The following is a 20891-nucleotide window of genomic DNA, read 5'->3' as shown; positions in this document are numbered from 1 at the left end:
TACTTCCAGACAACTTGCGTCTACCAACAAGCTCAAGGCATATAAAGTGTTTTCAGGTCAGATGGCCTTAACGATGCTCTTGACCTTTCTGCCAAAGATGATGATGTATAAACAGTATGCAGTGAAATCCTTTGCTTTGCATTGTCACAGACTGTATCATTAGCCAATTGATTATCTTATTTCATTGATCTGAAAACTTTTTTATTTGAATAGAATGAAATCAAATCTGTGCAGAAATTTTTCAATATTTTAAGCAGAAATTAGTGTTTGTTAAGGTCAGCAGTTTTGACCTGATGTCTCCTTTCTTTATTAACAGCAGGTCAGGTACAACTAGAATCATCCTACAATAGAAGTAGTAGGACTGCAATACTTGGTTCCTCGTTTGACTTCTCATGGAACTACACTGGTGACTTGCGCAAAGTTGAATGGGGAACAAAAGATAAGGATATAACTGACTTAAATGTCACTCTATTCATCCTTGTTAACAATGGGCGTCTCATCCCTAATGTGTCTCAGTACAATGGCCGTCGTTTTGGCAGATGGAATCAACAGTCATCTAAACAAGTCACATTTACTCTAAATCCTATAAAAGAGGTTGATAACCAGGTTTTCATCTTCAGATTTTTCCCAACAAACAAGGTGGTTCCATGGGTGCTTGATATAGTGCAATTAATTGTGAAAGGTAAGAATTTTTCTTGTTTGATAGATTGTTGTTTCATCACGAAGGGTAGTATGAAGTTTGGGAGTGGGCGAGTAATGCCATTTAATTTCAACAATACTTAAAGGAAATAACTTCAATTCACTTCACAAACAGACAAAGAGTTGTTATGAAAAGTGATGTTGTGGCTTTGCCCTTTAGAGAGCCACAACAACAGTTTCCTCTTTAACGGTATTGATAATAGGAAAATTTAAATGTATAAAAACACTTTAAGACTTTAAGAGGGTTTTTGATTTTTGATGGCTGCCTAAAAAAAAGAAAAAAATAGAACCAAAGAAACTGAGACTTACTTGCTTCTGTGAACTAATTACCAATAAGAGTATCCAGCCACATCTTCTTTAGTAACCACCTCTTTTAAGGATATGGTACAGTAGGCCTTGATAGATCTCCTTTGTTTACAAATTTGTTGAAGCACTTTTAAAGCAAAACACCATAATATATCAATAGAAAGGTTATGGAATGTGTTATCTGACTAAAATTGTTCCGTTTCAACTTGATCTAATTGCAAACCAGACAATATGGTCACTTAAAGTGGGACCACTTAAATAAAACTAAGCATAATCTTTCACACAAAATTATTATCATTGAGTGAATTTTTGTACATTAAGTGGTCAGTTATGGCATAAAATGACATTTTTATCATTTCTTTACAATATCCTATCCTGGAACCTGCATTAAAGGGTCAGTGTTATGGTTGGGCATGAGGATCAAAAGACATCAATTCCAAGAACTATCTCAATTGTCAGCAATCATGCATTTTGAACTGCAAGTAAATTTACAGCTTGGAATGCATGAAAATTGAGCCAATCAGATATCAGCTGCACACATCAGAATATTTCTTTTTCTTGTTGCACTTTCAAATTTTGAAAAGCACACAGAATAATATGCTGTTTCAACAATTTTTTGAAAGGATTATTGGGCTTTTTGCGACTTTCAGTTTTCAAGATCACAACTAATTAATATTCATAGAAAATTGGGACCAGAGAAAAAAGTCCAGATAATAGAATAGTCCGGATAATCAAGGTCCGAATAATCAAGATGTGTGGGAAAAAAAAATGCGAGCTCCACTTTTAGGCTTGGCTAAATCTATATATTAAAAATAGTCGGAACTCATCAAGCTGAAAAAATCTGGACTTGACTCTGTGCAACCTACTGTACAGGGTGCTACTTTAAGCATACGTGGCCAACTGTACCTTGGGCACTATCTTAGCCATTACATAATGGAAGGGCAAGGGAGAAGTTAATGCACTGGTGAGATTAGGTGCATAGCTTAGATACCCTATTAGTGTGTGCCAGGAGACACCAGCAGAGTGCCAAGCTTCAGTGCAGTGTAACACGGGCACACGGTTAGGCATTACATGAGGGCTTAACATAGGCAAGTAGATGTGAAGCTGCTTAAGCAAATAACTTGTAACCTGCGTTTTGAGCAGGAAATCAACCTGGCGAGCTTGTAGTTAAACAGTAATTCTCAGTATTTTGCAATTTCTAATCAACTCTCAAAGCAACAACACTGGCAGAGCTAAATCTTTGTCAACCAGAGGAAATTGTTGTAATTCAAGTTTGTGGAGAGAGGGTTTGAGTGAAAATAGTTTGGAAAGAATGAGACAGAGTAAACTGGTCATGGTACTTTTCAGCTCTGTGTTTCCATGCTTTCTACTCAATTTGTTGGAACTTCAGGAAATGGTTTGTTTCACTAAACATGGAGCCACTTTCTCTTTGCTAAACATCTCAATTGTCTTTACTGCTTGGGTTATGATGAACATGCTTGTGATACAATAATTTTTTCCTAATGCTGGAAACTGAAGAATCAATCTCTGAAATTGATAGTCATCACATTTTGCAGAAAGCATCCCAGCTGCGATCATGTAATTAAAAGGGGTCCTGGCAATTTGAGCTCACAAACACACTGGTAAGCACATGGTTAGCTTGAAAACAGATAAGAATACCCCTGGTTAGTGATCAGCAGAGTTCCCTCATGCTATATTTTGAATATTTTACCTATTGATGGGTGGTTTTAAGTTAAGGGCACTAGAAGTTAAAGAGATACTATTCTGGAAGAGTAAGAGTTCACTCACTGCATTAATTTTACCTTTCACAGCTGTTTCGGAGTAAGTTAATTATGAGAAAGCACTCTCTACAATGTTTTATCCACTTCTAACAGAGGCATTTATAAAAACTATGCTTAGGACCCAGTGCATAGAATCCAAATGTATAAAGTCCTGAACACTGGTTGTGAAATTCTTCCATAGTGTGACTTAAATTGTTCTTGTGGGGTCACCTAAATTACGTAGCAGTCAGCTTTTTCCTTCACACTGTTGACTGTGTTTACCTTTTTAGTGCCACTTATTTGACTGACCTTTCCTTTCCATGGTGTACTGCAAATAGTGAGGCACTGTTGTTGGTTTCTGATATTGGATTAGTATTAAAGGGTCCCTAAGTAGCAAGAATTTCAACTTTGTTGTCTAAAACAACTGTCTTTGACCCATGATGGTGTTGAGTTTTGAAATTGTGTAGCTTGACAGGGCTGCCTGCCTTACTATTGGCATCCAGGCTACTGTGTTTCTTGGGAGTGAAGCCATTTTGTCCATATTGCACCTGTTGAGATAATGTTAAGATATGTAGCATAAGTTTGTTATAATCCTTGGTTGATGAAGAAATGAGAGAATATTGAAGCATATGTATCTTTGCAGGACAAAAGGGAAAGATCCAGGGTCAATTTGTCTATATAAATACTTAATATCTTTGCCCTTAAGTTAAACAGAAAATATCCCATAGGCTCATTATCAAACACTAGATAAATACTTAGAGACACTACAAAATATGATTTATTGAGAGATGCCGAGACAGTTTTATGATTAAAAAAATAGATTTGTTGGACAGGATCTATGTAAAGTAGCTACATAGATAATAGCCTTGTTGTTGTGTTGCCAGTAATTGTTTACAAGATTGTGCTTTCATTGTTAAAAATATGAGTAACTTTACAGCACAGTTTTACTGTTGCTATTGTTCTCTTAGTATTAAATTGGAACCTCTATGGCTGTTTTAAGTTGGTTTTTCTTTAAAAGCTTGTTTGTTTTCAGTCCATTTAGATCAACAAACTTGGTGAAACAGATTTCAGATCTGTGTCTGCCTCTTAAATAAAACACCTATGGTCTATAGCAAAGCTGTGTAATCTTGAAGAATTAGGATTATATCGACCATTACACATATTCTGTTTTCTTCTAGCTTTTCTTTTCTTCAAGAACCTTATCACCTTTGTTGATACTCTGGAGGGCTCTTTGTCTCTATGTTGTTTGGTTTCTCTCGCTTTCAGAAAATGTTCAGAAGTTCTAGATGCATGTGAAGACATAAAGCTCTAATGAGTCAATTTCAAGAAATCAACATAAACCCTTTGACAACTTTAAATACGACTTTCACTACATAATTATGCCACCACTTTTGAAAATTCATTGTCAATCACAGAAGTTCCAGTTCTACGCAAGTAAATTTTTTAATCTGTAGCTTCCCAAATCGGGCTGTGTATTTGATCTGTTCACGGGTTTAAAATCCTTGAATAGTTGGGCTAAATTTTCTCCAATTGGGACTTAAAAATGTACATGGTTGAAAGCCTATTGTTTCATGGCAACATTTTGCCCTCACTTTCAATTGGTTTGGATCACCTCAAAAGGGTCTTTTCTTAAACTATAATGATTGAATATAGTCAAGAGTGGTCATTCCGATTGTTTATTGATGTGATTACGCATTCCCAACAATTTTCTGCTAACTTGTCATTCTATCCTCGTGTACCGTATTTATCCGTGTGTAAGTCGACCTTTTATGACCGAAAAATCAGCCCAAAAAATCACCCTCGACTTAAACACGGTTCATAGACAAAGACCTTACCCAAGCAATCCAAGAAATTAGCATAAAAATTGCCTGAAGTCCGTTAGGAAAACCGAGTTTGCAAAACCAGTTGAACTGTTCTAATTGTGTTCGAGTTTCGTCAGTATTCAGCGCATTCTTCATCGACGAAAAAGTTTGAAATAATAAATTTTACGTGGCTTAAACAGAAACCTTCTGGAGCTGATTTCTATTGTTTCTTCTGATCTGTAGAGCGGACATTTTCCCTACAGCTTCGCTGCTGTTTACGCGTAAACTTCAGAAAGCGCGCGGAGTTATCTTAGTTACCAGTGCTCCTCAAATTTGTAGTTTCCAAGATGGCGGTGTTTTCATCAATCGATCCTTCGAAGCTCTTCGGTGTTCCTCAGTCTACTAAATTTCCTTTCAAAAGGTTATCTGAACGCATGAAGATTTCATTTTCAAAGCGATTTAAAAAATGTGGTAAATTACTTCTCCAGTAAATCGAAGTGCTCGTATATGTTTAAACCATGAATCATGGTGATATAAACAAGTTCTACTAAACCATAGTTAGTAGCGGGGGTCCCCCCTCTACTAACTATGACTAAACTTAACAGTACACGGTTACATTTTGCTCTGCAGTTTCTTTTTAATTCACCGTGTTTTCAATACATTCTCAGAAATAAAAGATCAAACATTTGGGAACTTTCTATCGGTTTGAATTTTTCTTTAACTACAAACGATGAAAAATTCGATTTTTGACCTTGAAAATGGGGGGTCGACTTATACACGGATAAATACGGTAATATGAAATGTAATGTAAAACGTGGTGAAAACCTTTTGAATTATACATCATTTTTTGCTTTAAATGACATTTATAAAATTTTCTTTCAGTTCTCCTGGTGTCTCAGTGCTTTGCACTAGACACAACGATTCAGAACAAATTGCCAAAATCATCAGGCTCCTCACTGTAACAGAACTCGCATTGTCCAAGATGGCGGTTGTTTGTTGTGTACTGTGTATAGTTTCCTTGATGAATTTCTCATTAACCTTCCTCTTCATGCTCAACACACTTTGCACATTTTATTGAGAAGGATATAGCTTTGAACTGAATCGAGACGTATTCCAGAAGAAGAGCTTGAAATCCCCCATCTTTTGAGTGAGCAAAGAATGATTGAAATGGAAACCACTGTGAACAATATTGCTATCTGTGTCTTTGTTGTCAGCCAACAAAGACTACCTTGTGTTATTTAGCAATTTTTACAGCTGATCTCTCTATTTAAGGTAGCTATACTCATCTTCATATGCAATGGCGACAATAGTCAGGGATAATACACATAAGAAAAACTCTAAACATACCCCAATCTGGCATATTAGTGAAGAACTGAGAAGACAAAAACACATGTAGATTCTACTTTAAGAAAATAACATGTGCTTGAATAGAATTATCCATGGATGGTAGAGATAGAGAACAATAGAAATCCAAAACCAGTTTGAATAAAAATTTGAAAAAGTTCCTTAACTTTTTCAAACTTTTAGACGTCACAGTGCATGCTTCATCATGATGCTGTCCCTTTAAGCACTCAACCTTTATTTATTTACTAAGGGGTCACTAAGCCATTCCCTTTGGGTGACCTCTTATTACATGTTTGACTGTAGTTTCTGTACAAGTTTTCTCTCAGGTTTGCTTATCAAAATTTTATCAATATCCATTTCATCGGAGGGCATTGTAGGACATCAACTTCAAAACACAGGATTCCCTTGGCCTGTAGGTTGATATCTAGGGAATCTTTAGACCAACATATCACTCCTTTGGGTGACCACGTATCAATTTATGTCAACTTTCTGAAAACTGGAGATGGCTATGCCAACAGAAACGAGGTTTCCTATGGAATCTCAGGAGACTTGTAGCAAAACATAATTTGCCCTTGGCAGACCTTTAGTTGAATTTCGCAAGTTGGTAATTTGATTTCAATATTCTTTGTAACTTAAAAGGCTTAAGCACACTGTGACAAAACTTGCTAATGGTGGCTAGTCTTTTGTAAGCAGCAAAGATTGTTTCAACCATGAGCCCTTCTCTGTTTCAGTTAGAGTTTTTTAATTGCCTGTCCTCACAAATTTCTTTAATAATTTGCGCTTAGTGGCAGGCTTCTTTTTTACTTTCATCTTGATACTTCCCTCCTTTTTATCTGCCTCCACTCACAGTCTAGTTCTAGATGCAGAGATATGGCAAAGATTACCTTGTGCAACTGAAATCAGATGTTTATGCAATTATAATTCAAGAACCAGGATGTTTTGTTGCAAAAGACCCCTCCTGAGTCATATAGGGTGACATCATAATCGGCAATTCACATTTTGGCGGCCCAAAGAAGTCAATTTGAAGATATGTTTCTGCAAATATCTTGAGCGTTTTATCATGTTCCTAAACTCTTCCTTGGAAACTGTGACCTTTTGGAAAAATGAGTAATTCAACTAAATAACTAGTCACCCCCAATGAGGAACCATGCTGGCATGGCATTCTATGTTGGTGCACATGGGAGGGCGAATTGTGTGTGTTTCAAGAGCAAAATCTTAAACATTTTACTTATAAGTGTTTTGATACATTTTTGCTTGCACACCTGTAAGCAAAAGCACACATCGTAATTACTGTATGTTTAAAAACCTCCTTCACTTTCACTGTAATGAAATGTGGAACAAAAGCAAGCTGGATGAGTTCCTTTATTGTAACCGTTTTGTTTAACTTTTAGGTCCTCCTGTTGTTGAGATTATCCCTCCAGCACTGTCCACTTTAAGAGGTGTTACAGCAAGTTTTACCTGTCACGCTAAAGGTTTTCCTTTGCCAAACATTGTATGGTTGAAGCAGAATGGTTTGGTTGAAAGTGAGATTTCTGTCAACAGTACCAATTTCCAAATAACCCTACATGATGGTTCGTCCCAGTTGATCATGCAGAATACTTCAACCGCAGATTCGGGTTATTATATCTGCAAAGCTTCAAACTATGTATCAGATACTGCAAGAGCCTTCATTGGAGTTGTATGTAAGTTACATCTTAAACATGTAGAAACCCCTATGTAAGCTAAAATAGCCTCGTTAATGCAACCTTAGTCCAGAAGCTAGTACTGGAAAATTGCAGTTTTGCCCTCTTGATTACAAGAGTATTAGTTGATGACTTTGTGTCTTTAAACCCTCCTCGTAGTCAAATGGAGAACTTTTGGTTTTGTTGGGCCAATGTCTCTGCATTTCGACATTGTTATCAACTTAAATGTAAAAGCTAAGTTGTCAAATGTTCTTTCATGTACATTTTACTCTAAACTTATCGAACATATCCTTTAAAGACGAATGTAAATTGAAAGGGAAAAAAGAAAAAGAAAATAAAAGGGAAGACCCAAAAAAATTTACATGGCCAGGGCTCGACCCTTTAACCTTCCAACTAGAGAGGAGGAGTTATATTAATTGCACAGGTAGATGAGGTGCGCAGAGCGTGCGAAGTTGAAAAGGTTTGTTTTTTTAAAATGACTTTTGATGCTCATTTAATACATGTACCTATTCTATTAATTTTTGTCCTTGTACAAACTCTGTTCTAACCAAGGCCCTTTTTTGTCACAATTTTGGCATCGATAAGAGCTATCCAGAAACCCCTCTACATTTTACACCACATTGCTTTTTTTTACCGCAATACTTTACATCTATATGTTAATGGGCACATGCAGTCATCGACTGCCTTTTATATTACTCATCTGACTAGTCACAAGGTGAGGTTACATAGCTTAACTGCGAATGGCAGCAGTCGCATAGGCCCGTCAAACTTATTAACGGTCGACTGCCTTTTACTTTCTGGCTTTTGCGGAAGGTAGAGTTATTTATTGGTCAAGTGACTCCTTTCATTGCTCTAATTCAACTGTTCTTCGTTCGATGATCTAGATAATAGTTTTACCACACAATACTCGCGATTAGTTAAGGTATTCCTGGAGGCTAATGTTTTTTTTTTTCCGGAATAGTTTCATTTTTTCACATATTAAAGATAACTGTTGAAGTATCCTTGCAAAATTTTACGATCGGAAGATGTCCCGTTTCCGAAATATACGCGATTGAAGTTTCGTTTCGAAGGAAGAATTTCGCGGCAAAATAGAGATATGGTGCTGGAGTGAACGTGCTTGCGGTCCATATAGTTTGTCCTTTGGCGACATTTCTGATCCATCCATTAATATGAAACCTTTCGATAATGAAATTTGAAGCGCTTCTCGCAATGGGAAAGAGCTCTGGCTGGCTTGTTTTGAAAATTTCAAGAAGCGGGTATATAAATAAAGTAATGAATAAAGTTTTTTTGTTAAATCCTCCTTAAAGATACGACGCTATAAAGACACTGTGTAACAGGGAATGTTTTTTCTTGTTTTCGCTGGAAAAGGTAACGTAGTATGCTTCCCTTTCTTCCTGGCCGACTCACTACTTGCAATTTAACCTTGAATCTCACCGGTGCGATTAATTTGGGCTCGCCTAAAACTGTGGTGCGCCCTATGATGACAAATACCATCGATTTTTTCTAAGAAGAAAAAGGCTACCGAAGTCTAATTTGGCTAAAACGCCTAAAGCCCCCTAGTAGTTTATCGATATCTCTTGAGGTCCGTAGAATTGTAGCATTAGGGAGTTTAAGATACGGTCACTACGGACTACGGACTACGTCTGGGCGTGAGAATCCAAGCCACGCGTGGACTGGGCCGACTACGCTAAAAGGGCGCGAAAATTGGAGTGTTGTTTGACGTTAAGATCGTGACAACGACTACGGACTACGGCTGCACTTGGAAAAAAAAATGTCCTTCGAAGATGCTAGAAACGCCCTTTTAATCGCTTATGCGGATGGTTTTCTAGATGATGAAGAGTTTATTGTTCTTTACGATTATTACCAACCCGTTAATCCTTCATTTCCGTACTGGGATTTTGATCCATTCTGTTTGGATGTGTTCGACTCTTGCGAGTGCGAAGCTCACTTCAGGGTGGCCAAGGATGATATTCCGATGTTATTGAACGCATTGCGGATTCCGGCGAGTTTCAAGTGCCCACAGGGAACAGTTTGCAGTGGCTTAGAAGGACTTTGTTTACTGCTAAAACGACTAGCATACCCATGCCGCTATTTCAATTTAATTTCAACTTTTGGACGTCCGGTGCCAGAGCTGTGCATGATCGCTAACACTGTACTTGATTGGGTTTTTAATGAACATGGGTTTCGTTTAACCTCTTGGAATCAGCCATTTCTTACCCCTGCTTGCCTTCAAGAATACGCCTGTGCTATAGCAAGACAAGGAAGTCCACTTACCAATTGTTTTGGTTTCATTGACGGCACGGTTCGCCCCATATGTCGCCCTGGAGAAAAACAGCGCGTTGTATACAACGGGCACAAGCGTGTTCATGCGCTAAAATTTCAATCCGTAGTAGTGCCAAATGGTTTGATAGCAAATCTTTATGGTCCGGTGGAGGGTGCACGCCACGATGCAGGGATGCTTAAAGACTCTGGCCTGCTGCAAACGCTGGAAAGAGAAGCTTACAATCCAAGGGGGGACGTCCTATGTCTCTATGGAGACCCAGCTTACCCTCTTCGTCCTCATTTAATGGCCCCTTACCGAATAGGGGAGGTTCCAGTATTTACAGCCGATATGGAAGCATTTAATTCAGCAATGAGTTCTGCTAGAGCTTCAGTGGTAACACAACATCAACACATTTTCAACTTGATTCACCAACTGTTCAAGACTATTTGGCCTAATGGCATCACAGTATATCAAGTAGAGATGTCTGAGCCCGATGCCAAGTTACAAAATATATTAGGTTGTTCTAGCAGCTAATCCAGGATTTCAGGTTTTATTTTTTCATTCAAGATTACTGCTAGTGTCTGGTGAGTCTTCTGTCCGTGAAAATGAAATTTAAAAAGAGAAAGCAGCAAGGCTTAAAAAAAGAATAAAACAAATGTTCACTTAAATCCAGGACAAAGCGGCCTTTTCGTATAACCCATTAAGTTCTTATGAAGTACTAATCAGATTTTAAAACATTGGTCAGAGTTGTCTTTGTTTGCCGGGTGTTGGGTCAAGGAGAGGGTCTGAACCAGGAAGGAAGGGCACAGAAAACTCTGATTGACAATAAGTTTATGTTTTTGTAATGGAATGAATTTGTTAAACCTTAAACTTAAGTATGAAGTTGCCATGGTAATCATCTACGGTATGTGCAACAACTTTACTATGAACTAATACAGTGACTATTCACTGTTAACTTAATTCCTGTATGAAAAAGATAATGGATCCAAACCGTCAAAGAAATAAAAATTTCATGACCATTTTGGTAAAAAATATTAAATTCCGGTATTATGGAAAACATGAACAATAAACAAGTTATCCTTTTTCTTGTTTCTACTCACAATAATTCACCAAACAAAGTTCACCATGCATGCTTATGTATTTTTGGGGAATTTTCTAATAACTAATAGAAAAATACAACAGTTTGTTAAAGGTTCTGTGAAACAAACAACAACGTATTAGAGTCTCCAAAAAATGCAAAATGCCCCTTTAAATTGAATGTATGGGATGGCAAAACAGCCAAGCTCTCAAACAACAAAACTCTTAAATGTTATCACTTTGTAAGTTTCTGTACTAGAGCAAGAACAAGGTTTTGTGTGTTCATTTGACTTTGCATCATTTGCTTCATCTGCTCTTGTTGTACTTTGAATTGTTCTGTTTGCTGCTCAGCCTGAAGTTGCAGCTGCTGTCTTTGAAGTTCCAGCTCTTCTTTTCTGAGGTCTGTTTCCTTAGCTGTTTTCTCTGCTAAATACTGGAAAGGATCAGAACTAGCTCTTCTTCTTCTTCCTCTTCTCTTTACAGTCTTCCTCTCTGTGGCACTTTCGTCCCCGGAATCAGAGGCTTCACCACTTGCTCCAGCCTTGGCCCACGTGGTCATGGCTTTATCTCTACATGCAAGTGCATCCTTCCTCTTCTGGTCATCTTTTTTGCTGTTTGCATTTCCTACACGAAGTGTTGTTGACTCCATGGCCGCAACTATTTCCTCAAGCAATGTTTCGTTTTCTGTTGGTGGATCAGTGTTGATCCCACTTGCTTTTTCTTCTTTGTTTTTCTTGTTCTTGTTGTCTTTTAACAGCTTGTTAAATTGTTCCCTCACACTTCGCTGATCCCGAGGCATGTCTCTAAAAAGACTGAAGCAGTTTAGTTTTTCGGCTACTTCTGTCCATTATTGGCCAGCTTCCTTGCTGTCCACTTTGTACAGAAATGGCTCCAAGGAGTATAATTCCCGAAGGAGCAGAGTATTTTTTGCATCATTCCAACGAAACGGCCCATTAAAAAGAAACACATTTTATAAAATTAATACGTAGCATCAAAGTATTTTCTTAGTACAAAATTGCATCCTGCCAATCACGTTTTATCACCTGTTGATCAATAACACCATAAAAAGCTGTCCTTAGGCTGCTGTCTCCAGTCAGTAAATTATTTTATTTGGGAAACAAGGTTAAATTAAAAAAAACATTAATTTTAAATCCAAAGTAAACATAAGACTCCCAATTTGGTCATTGTATCAGATTTTGATTCACCATAGTTCTCCATTAACTTCCCTTCCCAAGCTTCAACTCTCCTTCTGCATATCAATTTTAGGACACAAAACCAGTATATAAATTAATGTATGAGCATTTGAAAAACGATTTATACAAATGCCATTTTCAGACATGTGAGCTTACTTTGTTCGAACAGAGACGGCTGACTCACCACTGGAGCACACACTAAAGAGACAAACAAATACCCAGTCAGTGTCATGATTGACAATGAAGTTTCCGTTTATATAAAACAGGGTTCGTACTCTTTTGAGCCCTTCAAATTCCATGACTTTCCATTACTTTTTCCATGACCTTTTCCAGTCTTCCATGACTTTGGTTATAGCTGTCACTTAAGAAAATTTTCAAAACTATCCTTGTTTTTATTTAGGGTATTTACCTTACTCAGTGCAACAGATAACACTTTAGTGTCCACCATATGTGCCATTTCTAAAAGCCGTTTAATTACGTCTTTTTGTCCTTATTTTGGACTGTGCACGAACTAGTCTAGCAAACATAACTTCAATTTTCCATGACTTTCAATGACCGACAATTAAATTCCATGACTTTCAAGGCCTGGAAAATGAATTCTTAAATTTCATGACTTTCCAGGTTTTCCATGACCTGTACGAACCCTGTAAAAGCTTTTACAATCTATTTTGATTTGGAAAAAGTACATACTTCCAACAAAGTTCGCAGTTCACCTTTAAAAAGTAGAAAAAGAAAGTGAATTACCTGCTTTCATCTCCTGTTGACATCCTAATCTGCTTGTAAACACAACAGAATTCAAAGGGCGTCAGTAATCAGAACCAGAAACAGAAAAAAAATGCGATTTTTACTTCTTTTTCGCTCAAGTTTAATTGCCTAAAGACTGTTCAACATAAAAGTAGCGTTTAGAAAACAAAACTGGTCAAAAATCGGCAAAAAAATACTTACGTAGTCCTCACTACGCGAATCTCCTCGACTACTCCCCGTAGCCTGCAACCACACGACGGACTGCGAAACCCACGTGCTATCGAGCATGCGCAGTAAATCTCGAACCAGGTCCTCGCCGTGTATTACCGTAGTCCGTAGTCCGTAGTGACCGTATCTTAAACTCCCAATTATCTCGACGCAAGTCCGTAACCGAGAACTTCGTGAAGTCTTATTGACCGGTCTTTCAGATCGCTTCATCCAGCCATAAATATGTATAATTCTTTCTTTGATGAATCTACTGCACCTTACTAGCTTAATAAATATTTATGCTCCCTCTAAATTATGAATTTGTATGATATCGTGTCTCAAAGCTGTCAAGTGAGCAAGTCTCAAACAAAGGAGCTTTACTGGCGTTCGGCTGTCAACATGCAGTGGTTCTGGCCATCGAGGTATCGTTACTAAACCATAGCGTGAGCCGCCCTCTGATGGGTTTAGTGGGAAAAATGGACTTACAAAAAATGGTCAACAAAGCCGTAATTGGGCGAAGACTTTGCTTTTTAACCGCAGAAAATAGAAGCCACAGAAATCATAGCTGCCGTGAATATGACGAGAAAACGATGAATTTTCTTAATATTAAGATTGATTATAGGTCAAAAGAAGATGAAAATCTTATCAAAGGACCTTACGTTCATCAACTTTACATCTGAACGATGCATCGTCCAGGTTTGAAATTTGGCAGGGCAAAACTGCAAGGGAAAGGAAACTTTTAGCCGCAGTCCGCTCGATAGAATGGAACGGTCCTCAAACAAAGTCATTTTACATTTTAGGTTGTGGAAAATTTTATAACTTCCACCATAAAACAGTTTAAAATGGAAAATGGGAGAAAGCAATGCGGGAAAACTCGCGTTTTTACTTCTACTAACTGTGTTCCAAATCCTACGGAAAAGTACCTTAGTAGCTACATCAAATTAAGCCTTCTCAAAAACCGGTCTCAAATTATATGCTTTAATAAAAAAACAGGGATTGCGTTTTTCCTTGAGAACCAACTGAAAATTCGACAAATAAGTATATAAAATACTTCTGCATAGTAGGTATGAATCAAATTGCATTTAACTATAGTGAACGGAAAAAGAAATGGCCTAACTCTCACAAAATCTGCCTAATTCTGCCGCTTTCACCGCCATGTTGAATATAACGCTACCACAGTGCAACGCAATCAGAGTGTGCACCCCTCTTACTCATGTCCACAGGTGCTCTCATGTACAAAGGTGTACTTGTGTCCTTAGTAGCTTTTGTGTCCTTAGAGGTCCTTGTGTCCAAAGGTACACCCGTGTTCATAAGTGCACTCTTGTCCATAGTTACATTTGTGTGTTTAGGTGCATTTGTGTCCTTAGATGTATTTGTGTCCTTAGGTCCACTTGTGTCCACAGACACACCCGTGTCCGCAGATGCACCCTTGTCCATATGTGCACTCTTGTCCATAGGTCCACCCACGTCCATGGGTGCACTTGAGTCCAGTGGTGCACCTTTGTCCACAGGTTCACTCATCTCCGTAGATGCACTCCCGCCCGTAGGTGCACTAGTGTCCATCTTTGTATCTGGATGAGCATCTGTACGCAGATGCGCATCTGAACGTAGATTGCTATTTTATTGTAAGAAATCCTAAAAATTTTCTGTGTATTTGAAAGAAAAGTGAAGTACATCAAGAGGTACCTTGAGGCAAAATGTGAGGGATGATCTGCGAAAAAACGTTTTTGAAAGAGGTTTCTTTGCTCTTTATCAAGATCCAGCTTCGTATGAGGATCCTGATGTGTGTCCCACAAGTTTTGATGCAACCATTGATGAGACTGTCCTAATGTGCTGTCCTGTCCAGGGGTTTCCACCTCCTCAAGTTAGCTGGGAACGGCCTAATGGAACTCTGCTTGAAACAGGAAGCACTATTTTGCGTGTCACAGTCAAGACTGAGAATGACTTTGGACGCTACAGGTGCTTTGCAAGGAGTCTGGAAAAGAATGCCCTAACAGCCAACATCACCATTCGTAAGAGAAGTAAGTACAAACTTAAGATTTAGGTGAAATGTGCATCGCCTCCCCTTAGGGAGACATGAATACTAGAGGAAAATCATCTAGAAGTTTGATTGCAATTTCTCTGTCAAGGCGTTGACACCTTCGGCTAGTTCGTGTATTTCAAACAATATCTTAAGATTTTGTTCCCATTCATGTACTCGCTGATCAATACACGACTTTCGTAACATTATTCAATTCCTCGTGGCTCAATTTCAGTTTTGTCTTGAGCTTAGGAATGAGTTCCTATTTGAATAGATCTCATAAGAAGTTTTTGGGCATCCTTCACGTTTGGTTCTTCCCTTTATCAGTGATCCATTAGTTTAGAGCAGATAGACGAATTGGCCGTTTCTTTATTTCAGTCTTTTTTCAATATTTTTTTTTGCAAAAGAAAAAGCATGCCTGAAATTGTTTGCGTTCGACGCAGAAGGACGCAGTTCATAATCTTGGGTGTCCCTTGCTTTCAAGAGTGACTTTTTTTAGATTTTTTCGTCGACCGTCTGCAGTTTCTACGCCGTTTTGAATGACGTCATACATTATATGCGCAGACTACCAAGGACAACAATAGATGAGCTGACAACTTTAAGAGACGGAAGAGAGGACCAAAGGGACAACAATGCACGAGTCTCTTGCACCACCAACGCTTTGATTCTTTCTCAGTAACAGCGGGTTTTGTGTTTATTTAATTTTAGGGACACCTTCTGCTTACGTCTCTCCACCACCATTTCCACACCGATAATTCTGCGGGAAAAGAACAAACCACATCCATCTACCTTACTTGACAGCCCGAACATCCCGATTATTTGTTGCCACTCTACCAGAAAACATGCATTAGTACCCAAACAATAAAGGAAATAAGGCACTTTCAAATTATCATAATACTTCCTTGAACATTTTTTACACGCATTATTTTCCATTTCTCCCCAGACGACTAGTGGGGCTCTTTCAAAGTGCCTTGTTACGTTACAATCTAACCAACAGAGAGAACACGATTCTTCTATAAGCGTAGCTACTTTATTAAATATGAAATGGAGTTTTCTTTTTTTTTAGGAGCGACTCCAATTGACAATACGGTAAATATCCTCAGTAAACATACTTAAGCCCACCACGGTCTATATCTTAGCACACCCCAGACACAAACTCGCAGTTTTTCCAAAGTACCTTGAAATGAACAAACTCTAAAGTAGCTTTCTCTCGGTATAGCTTTTCATACAGTCGGTCACTCCTGACAGCAGCAATAAACTTTTACTTCACGACTGAGTCCTTTTATTAATTTACAAAGTATTCTAGAACATTCCGGAAGCTTACAACACAACTAGTACATCATAAATACGTGACCTATTACAACGTTCTAGAAAGTTCCATGTTATGCAAGTCGGCATGACTAACCATTCCAGAAATTTCTAAATATTTTAGAGATATTGGTGTTATTGCGGCCGGAGCATCCGCGTAGCCAGCACGCATATTCTCGACGCATTTCCCCATTTTATGTATTCTTCGTTCGTTTTTTCGTATAACGAAACAGCCACCTAGGAGTCGCCTTGTGTAAGAGCCATCAACTTGCTTTTATGTAGACTTGGAACTCATCCCTTTCAGCGTACGAGCGTAAGGATTATCAATGTAAAGAGTCGAATTTGCCGGGTTTTTTTTTAACTCTGCATTTAGCCACTAGTCAACAATATAGTTATCGTACAATATATCTGCAACAGAGTCGGTGAAATAGTAAGCAATAGCCTGTATTTGAGAAAAATGTAATTTCTTGGGCAAGCATCCTATTAGATGGATCTCTGAAGTTGATACGAGATCATAAATGTTTGCTGAGTCACGCCGTGGAGAGTCGTCGAGCTCAGTTATGAGTTATTGATATTCTCATCCGAAAGTCCGCACTAATGACAGTTATGAGAACTTTAAGAAGTTCTTTAACTATTTTACCTTGGACAACTGAAAAACCGTTCAAATGCTTGATTCCTGAATAAATACATGCAAACTGCAGTGTTCGCACTCCCACTATTGGAAACTGTTAAACGGATTAGGAAACGACGTCGCTTAATGCACGAAAGCCGGGCACGGTCTTAAGTAGACTGATTATCCAGCATTTAGTCTCGGCAGTCTTTTTGACAGTATTAGACGTTTATTTCTTAGTGTCCTGTGATTCCAGAATTATGCTGGCTGTCTAGTTGACGAAATACCTCCTCTTGGGCGAACTATAAGATCGCTATATTCTTCACGCTTAAAAGAGTTTGAACCAAGAACTTTTTCACCAGCCCAGAATAAGTCATCCACTTCAAAACCAAACTGATTTTCAGAATCGCTAACGTTGAATGTACTCGTTATTTTCGTATGAGGCGATTATCTCTGATCACAAAGAACTCAGGCTGTTTGAGACACTGCTTAGCAGCCTGATCACAAGAACCTTCCGATTTTTTCACTACCTTTTGGTTGTATCATTTATACACGTAATGGTCTTGGTCACCATATCATTGTATTAGTTACCTTTATTCCATTTTCTTAGCGCTGATTTTACTACATTCCTTAAATCTTCTTACTCGTTTTGATTATTTGTCCATGTATTTCGACAGAATATATGAGCTTTAGATTGCTGTTGATCACGATTTTCTACACACATCCTACCCCTTCATCGCTTTGCATTTTCAGTTTGCCATGACGTCAAAACACGTTTCATAACGTTTATCTTCCTCGTTAGTTTCAGAAACTTACGAAATTGACAAGAAGATTATTCTGACAGATGGCGACAAACTTACTTGGGAAAAAGTACCAGGAGCAAGTTACTATCTCCTCATATTATCCGAGACTGACTTCTTGAAGGAGAATTCTCTTCTTGGTTGGAATACCAGTACTTCTGTGGAGATTCCTTACAGCAGTTTAACCTTTAAGAGTAATATCAAAGAGAGACCGCGTGAAGTAGATGCCAAAGTCGAAGTCTGGGCTTTCGGCAACTCAGGAATTATTGGGAATGGAACGCGCTATACTAATGTGGGTATGTATGAAAGCTAAACCAGTTTTTTATCAAAAAGGAAAATATCATCTCTGTTTTACCAGGGGAAAAATATGTTTATACTTAACCTCGATCCATTATGGCTGCGAATGTCTGAGAGTTTACAAACGTCAACTGCACTTCGTGTCAGAGGCGTGCAGTGATTTTCCTGTGTCAGCTTTCTCGGGCGGGCGGTAATCGTTAATCATCCTGAGGGTGATTCGTGTTGCGTATATATATATATATATATTTGTTAGTAAGTCATAGAGGCAATAACGAAAGGAACATATAAACCTTTCAACAGCAGAGCAGGCGTAGTTTTGGCGAGCGACTACTCCGTGTTTTCCTAACGAAAATTATGGTGGCCATCTTTGATTTTAATGGCAGCGGAAGGCTGGGGAGAGAAAAAATTTGTACCAAGGAGGCGGTCGACGATCAAAAATAAGGAGATAGTTGGGGATGACGGCAACCCCATAGTTCCATAATTCTGCTGTTGAAGCGAATACTTCTCGAAGCGGGAACCTCTTCCGTGGTGAAAATCAGCCTCTCGTTCCAAAGATGGAATGTCAGCATCATCACTCGGGGAATCGTACTCTAATATTCTATCTCCCTCTTCGTCTTGTTTCACGCTGTTTTCTTGTTGCTCCTCGATGTCATAGCGTTCGAGGCTGACTGGTTTGTCCGGCTAAATTTCTCTTTGATAGAGGTACAACGGGGGAGTTCCAGCTCTTATCATCGTTGTTTCCTGTCTGATAGAGCACTGACGCACTGCCGCAACAAATGTTTCCTCTGTATGCTCTGTGGTGCTATCAGTACAGGTGGTAACGGTTGAATTACTGGTATGGCCGACAGAATCTTGGCACCTTCAGGTACAGGATACCAAGAATTTGGATTTGTGAAATAGTACGCTGCCGAATGGATTGCCCTCTTTAAGCCTTCTTTGGCAGCATTTCTAAAGTTTCTTGGGTAATTAACACCGTCAAAAGTTTATCTTTGTGATGCAAAAAGATAAACTGAACATTCTTCGCGTCTAGTGTCATGCAACTCAGCAGGTTAAAAGCGTCATTTAGGTATAATTCTGAGAATTGCTGTTGGTGGGGCTTCAAGGCCGTTAAGCATTTCAACTGACACAGCAGTCTCAGATGCCTCGTTACCCTGTAGGTCATTGGACTTCTGGTAAATTGGCAGCTTCACTTCTGATACAATTTTCATTCCCGCGCAATAACTGAAGAGTGTCGCTGACGGACCCGACTGTTGGCTGTTCGCCTGGTGCTTTTTTATGGATTGAGAATATCAATTTCTTAATAAATTCTCGTGAACGGAAATCCCGGTTCTCGGTTCTTTTAAATGATTATTTCCCGAATCCCTTCCTCTAAATCGCCCTTACCCGTGTCCCGTTCATAAAAGAAATCCCGCATCTCGCTCCCTCCTAGTTGAAAATTTCTGGATCCCGGCCTTTAAGTAAGCCCAATCTCGGATCCCGAAAACCTATTGGGGACCCTCTGATATTTTAAGTGTTAGTTCTTATGAAAGAAATGATGACTGGAAACCTTCAAGCGTAGTTGTCGTCTGTCCGCTTCAACGTATTGTTTATGGTCAACTGGAATAAGCATCTTTGATCGGATTAACGGTAGCAACGCTCACGGATTGTCATTTTGAGGATATAGAGTGCAGCAAATTTCAACTCGTATTTGCGTTAGTAGAGAACGATTAGGTGAAGCCATTTTTTCCGTTGATGAAAAAACAGCCACACGGTTCCACCAAAATATGGCGGGTAAACCGTCGAGTGGAGTTGTTTGGTTCTTCAAAATATCGTTTACGATCGAATGGAAGAAAAAAGAAAAATTGTCAAATATATAACGGCAGCAGTACTCAAGGATTTTCGTTTCAGAAATAGAGTGCAGCAAATATTAGCTCATATTTGTGATCGCGGAGGAGGTTTTGTCGAAGCTATTTCTTAACTGGCTGAAAGAGAAACTGCCTCGCCGTTTCACTCATCGGCTCCGGTTTTTAATTTAATACGTTTTGATTGGTTACTTAATCATTTCCATAAATGCAGTGACGCGCAACTAATCAGGGGGTGTTTTGCTTTTCAAAAGCCTCTTCGCGCAGGCTTCTCGCCCTTCCCCCGCCCCCTACCCGCACTGTCCACTCTAACCCTAAATCTAACATGGCCGGTCGGATAAACGATCGCAATCTTATGACGTTAGCTCGCATCCATACGACGCCTACACTGCAGGGTAAAGCAGAAATTGATGTCAATATTCACTCACTCGAGAACAAATTTGAACTGAATGCATGAGTTGGGCGCCTCTATAACTTGATCCAGTGTGAAAAAAATTACGTTTTAAGTTTCAACTCGATGAAACTGCGTCTGTAGAGGTAAGCAGTGACTAGTGTGACGATAAGTTTGGACTGTACTGAGACGGAAGGGAACGGAATGTACGATACTGTTCTATCAAACTGGGGGACTAACTCTGAGCATTCGCTTGACTAACGGAAGGGCTGAAATCAGTCACTAAGTTCTTTATAACAGGGATCTGCGACAACTAGACTTTAAGCGATACAGGAGCGGCTGCGTAACGCAAGTTCCCCCAACACTAGTTAGTTCGTGTTATATGATTGACATATGCAAGTGTGTCGAAAGTTACTCGTGCGATTCGTGTTCTTTTATCGATACTGGGTATCCTTTCACGACAGTTTTGGTTGTGGAAAGAATTCACCCAAGTTAAAGTGCACTTGTTTCACCGAATGTTTTCAGTAACAAATTTTTGCCTATTTAT

At 38.9% G+C, this 20891-nt stretch overlaps 1 protein-coding gene and 1 pseudogene across 2 annotated transcripts in view; both read left to right on the top strand.

Annotated features, from left to right (window-relative positions):
- Window positions 1–20891, top strand: part of LOC149044044 (roundabout homolog 2-like) — a 44570-nt gene that overhangs the window by 6747 nt on the left and 16932 nt on the right. Inside the window, exons 2-5 of the mRNA XM_089209076.1 lie at window positions 317–682; window positions 7303–7593; window positions 14835–15098; window positions 17818–18111. Coding sequence (XP_089065202.1) covers window positions 317–682; window positions 7303–7593; window positions 14835–15098; window positions 17818–18111 — 1215 coding nt within the window. The remainder of the gene's footprint in view (window positions 1–316; window positions 683–7302; window positions 7594–14834; window positions 15099–17817; window positions 18112–20891) is intronic.
- Window positions 9217–10160, top strand: LOC149044046 (uncharacterized; annotated as a pseudogene). The gene has a single exon (XR_016187500.1). The product of XR_016187500.1 is annotated as an uncharacterized LOC149044046 (transcript).

Source organism: Pocillopora damicornis, chromosome 6 (genome assembly GCF_964200805.1).
Source record: "Pocillopora damicornis chromosome 6, jaPocDami1.2, whole genome shotgun sequence".
Lineage (NCBI taxonomy): Eukaryota > Metazoa > Cnidaria > Anthozoa > Scleractinia > Pocilloporidae > Pocillopora > Pocillopora damicornis.
The sequence above is the reverse complement of the archived record's forward strand: the minus strand, read 5'-3'. Positions and strand labels throughout refer to the sequence as shown.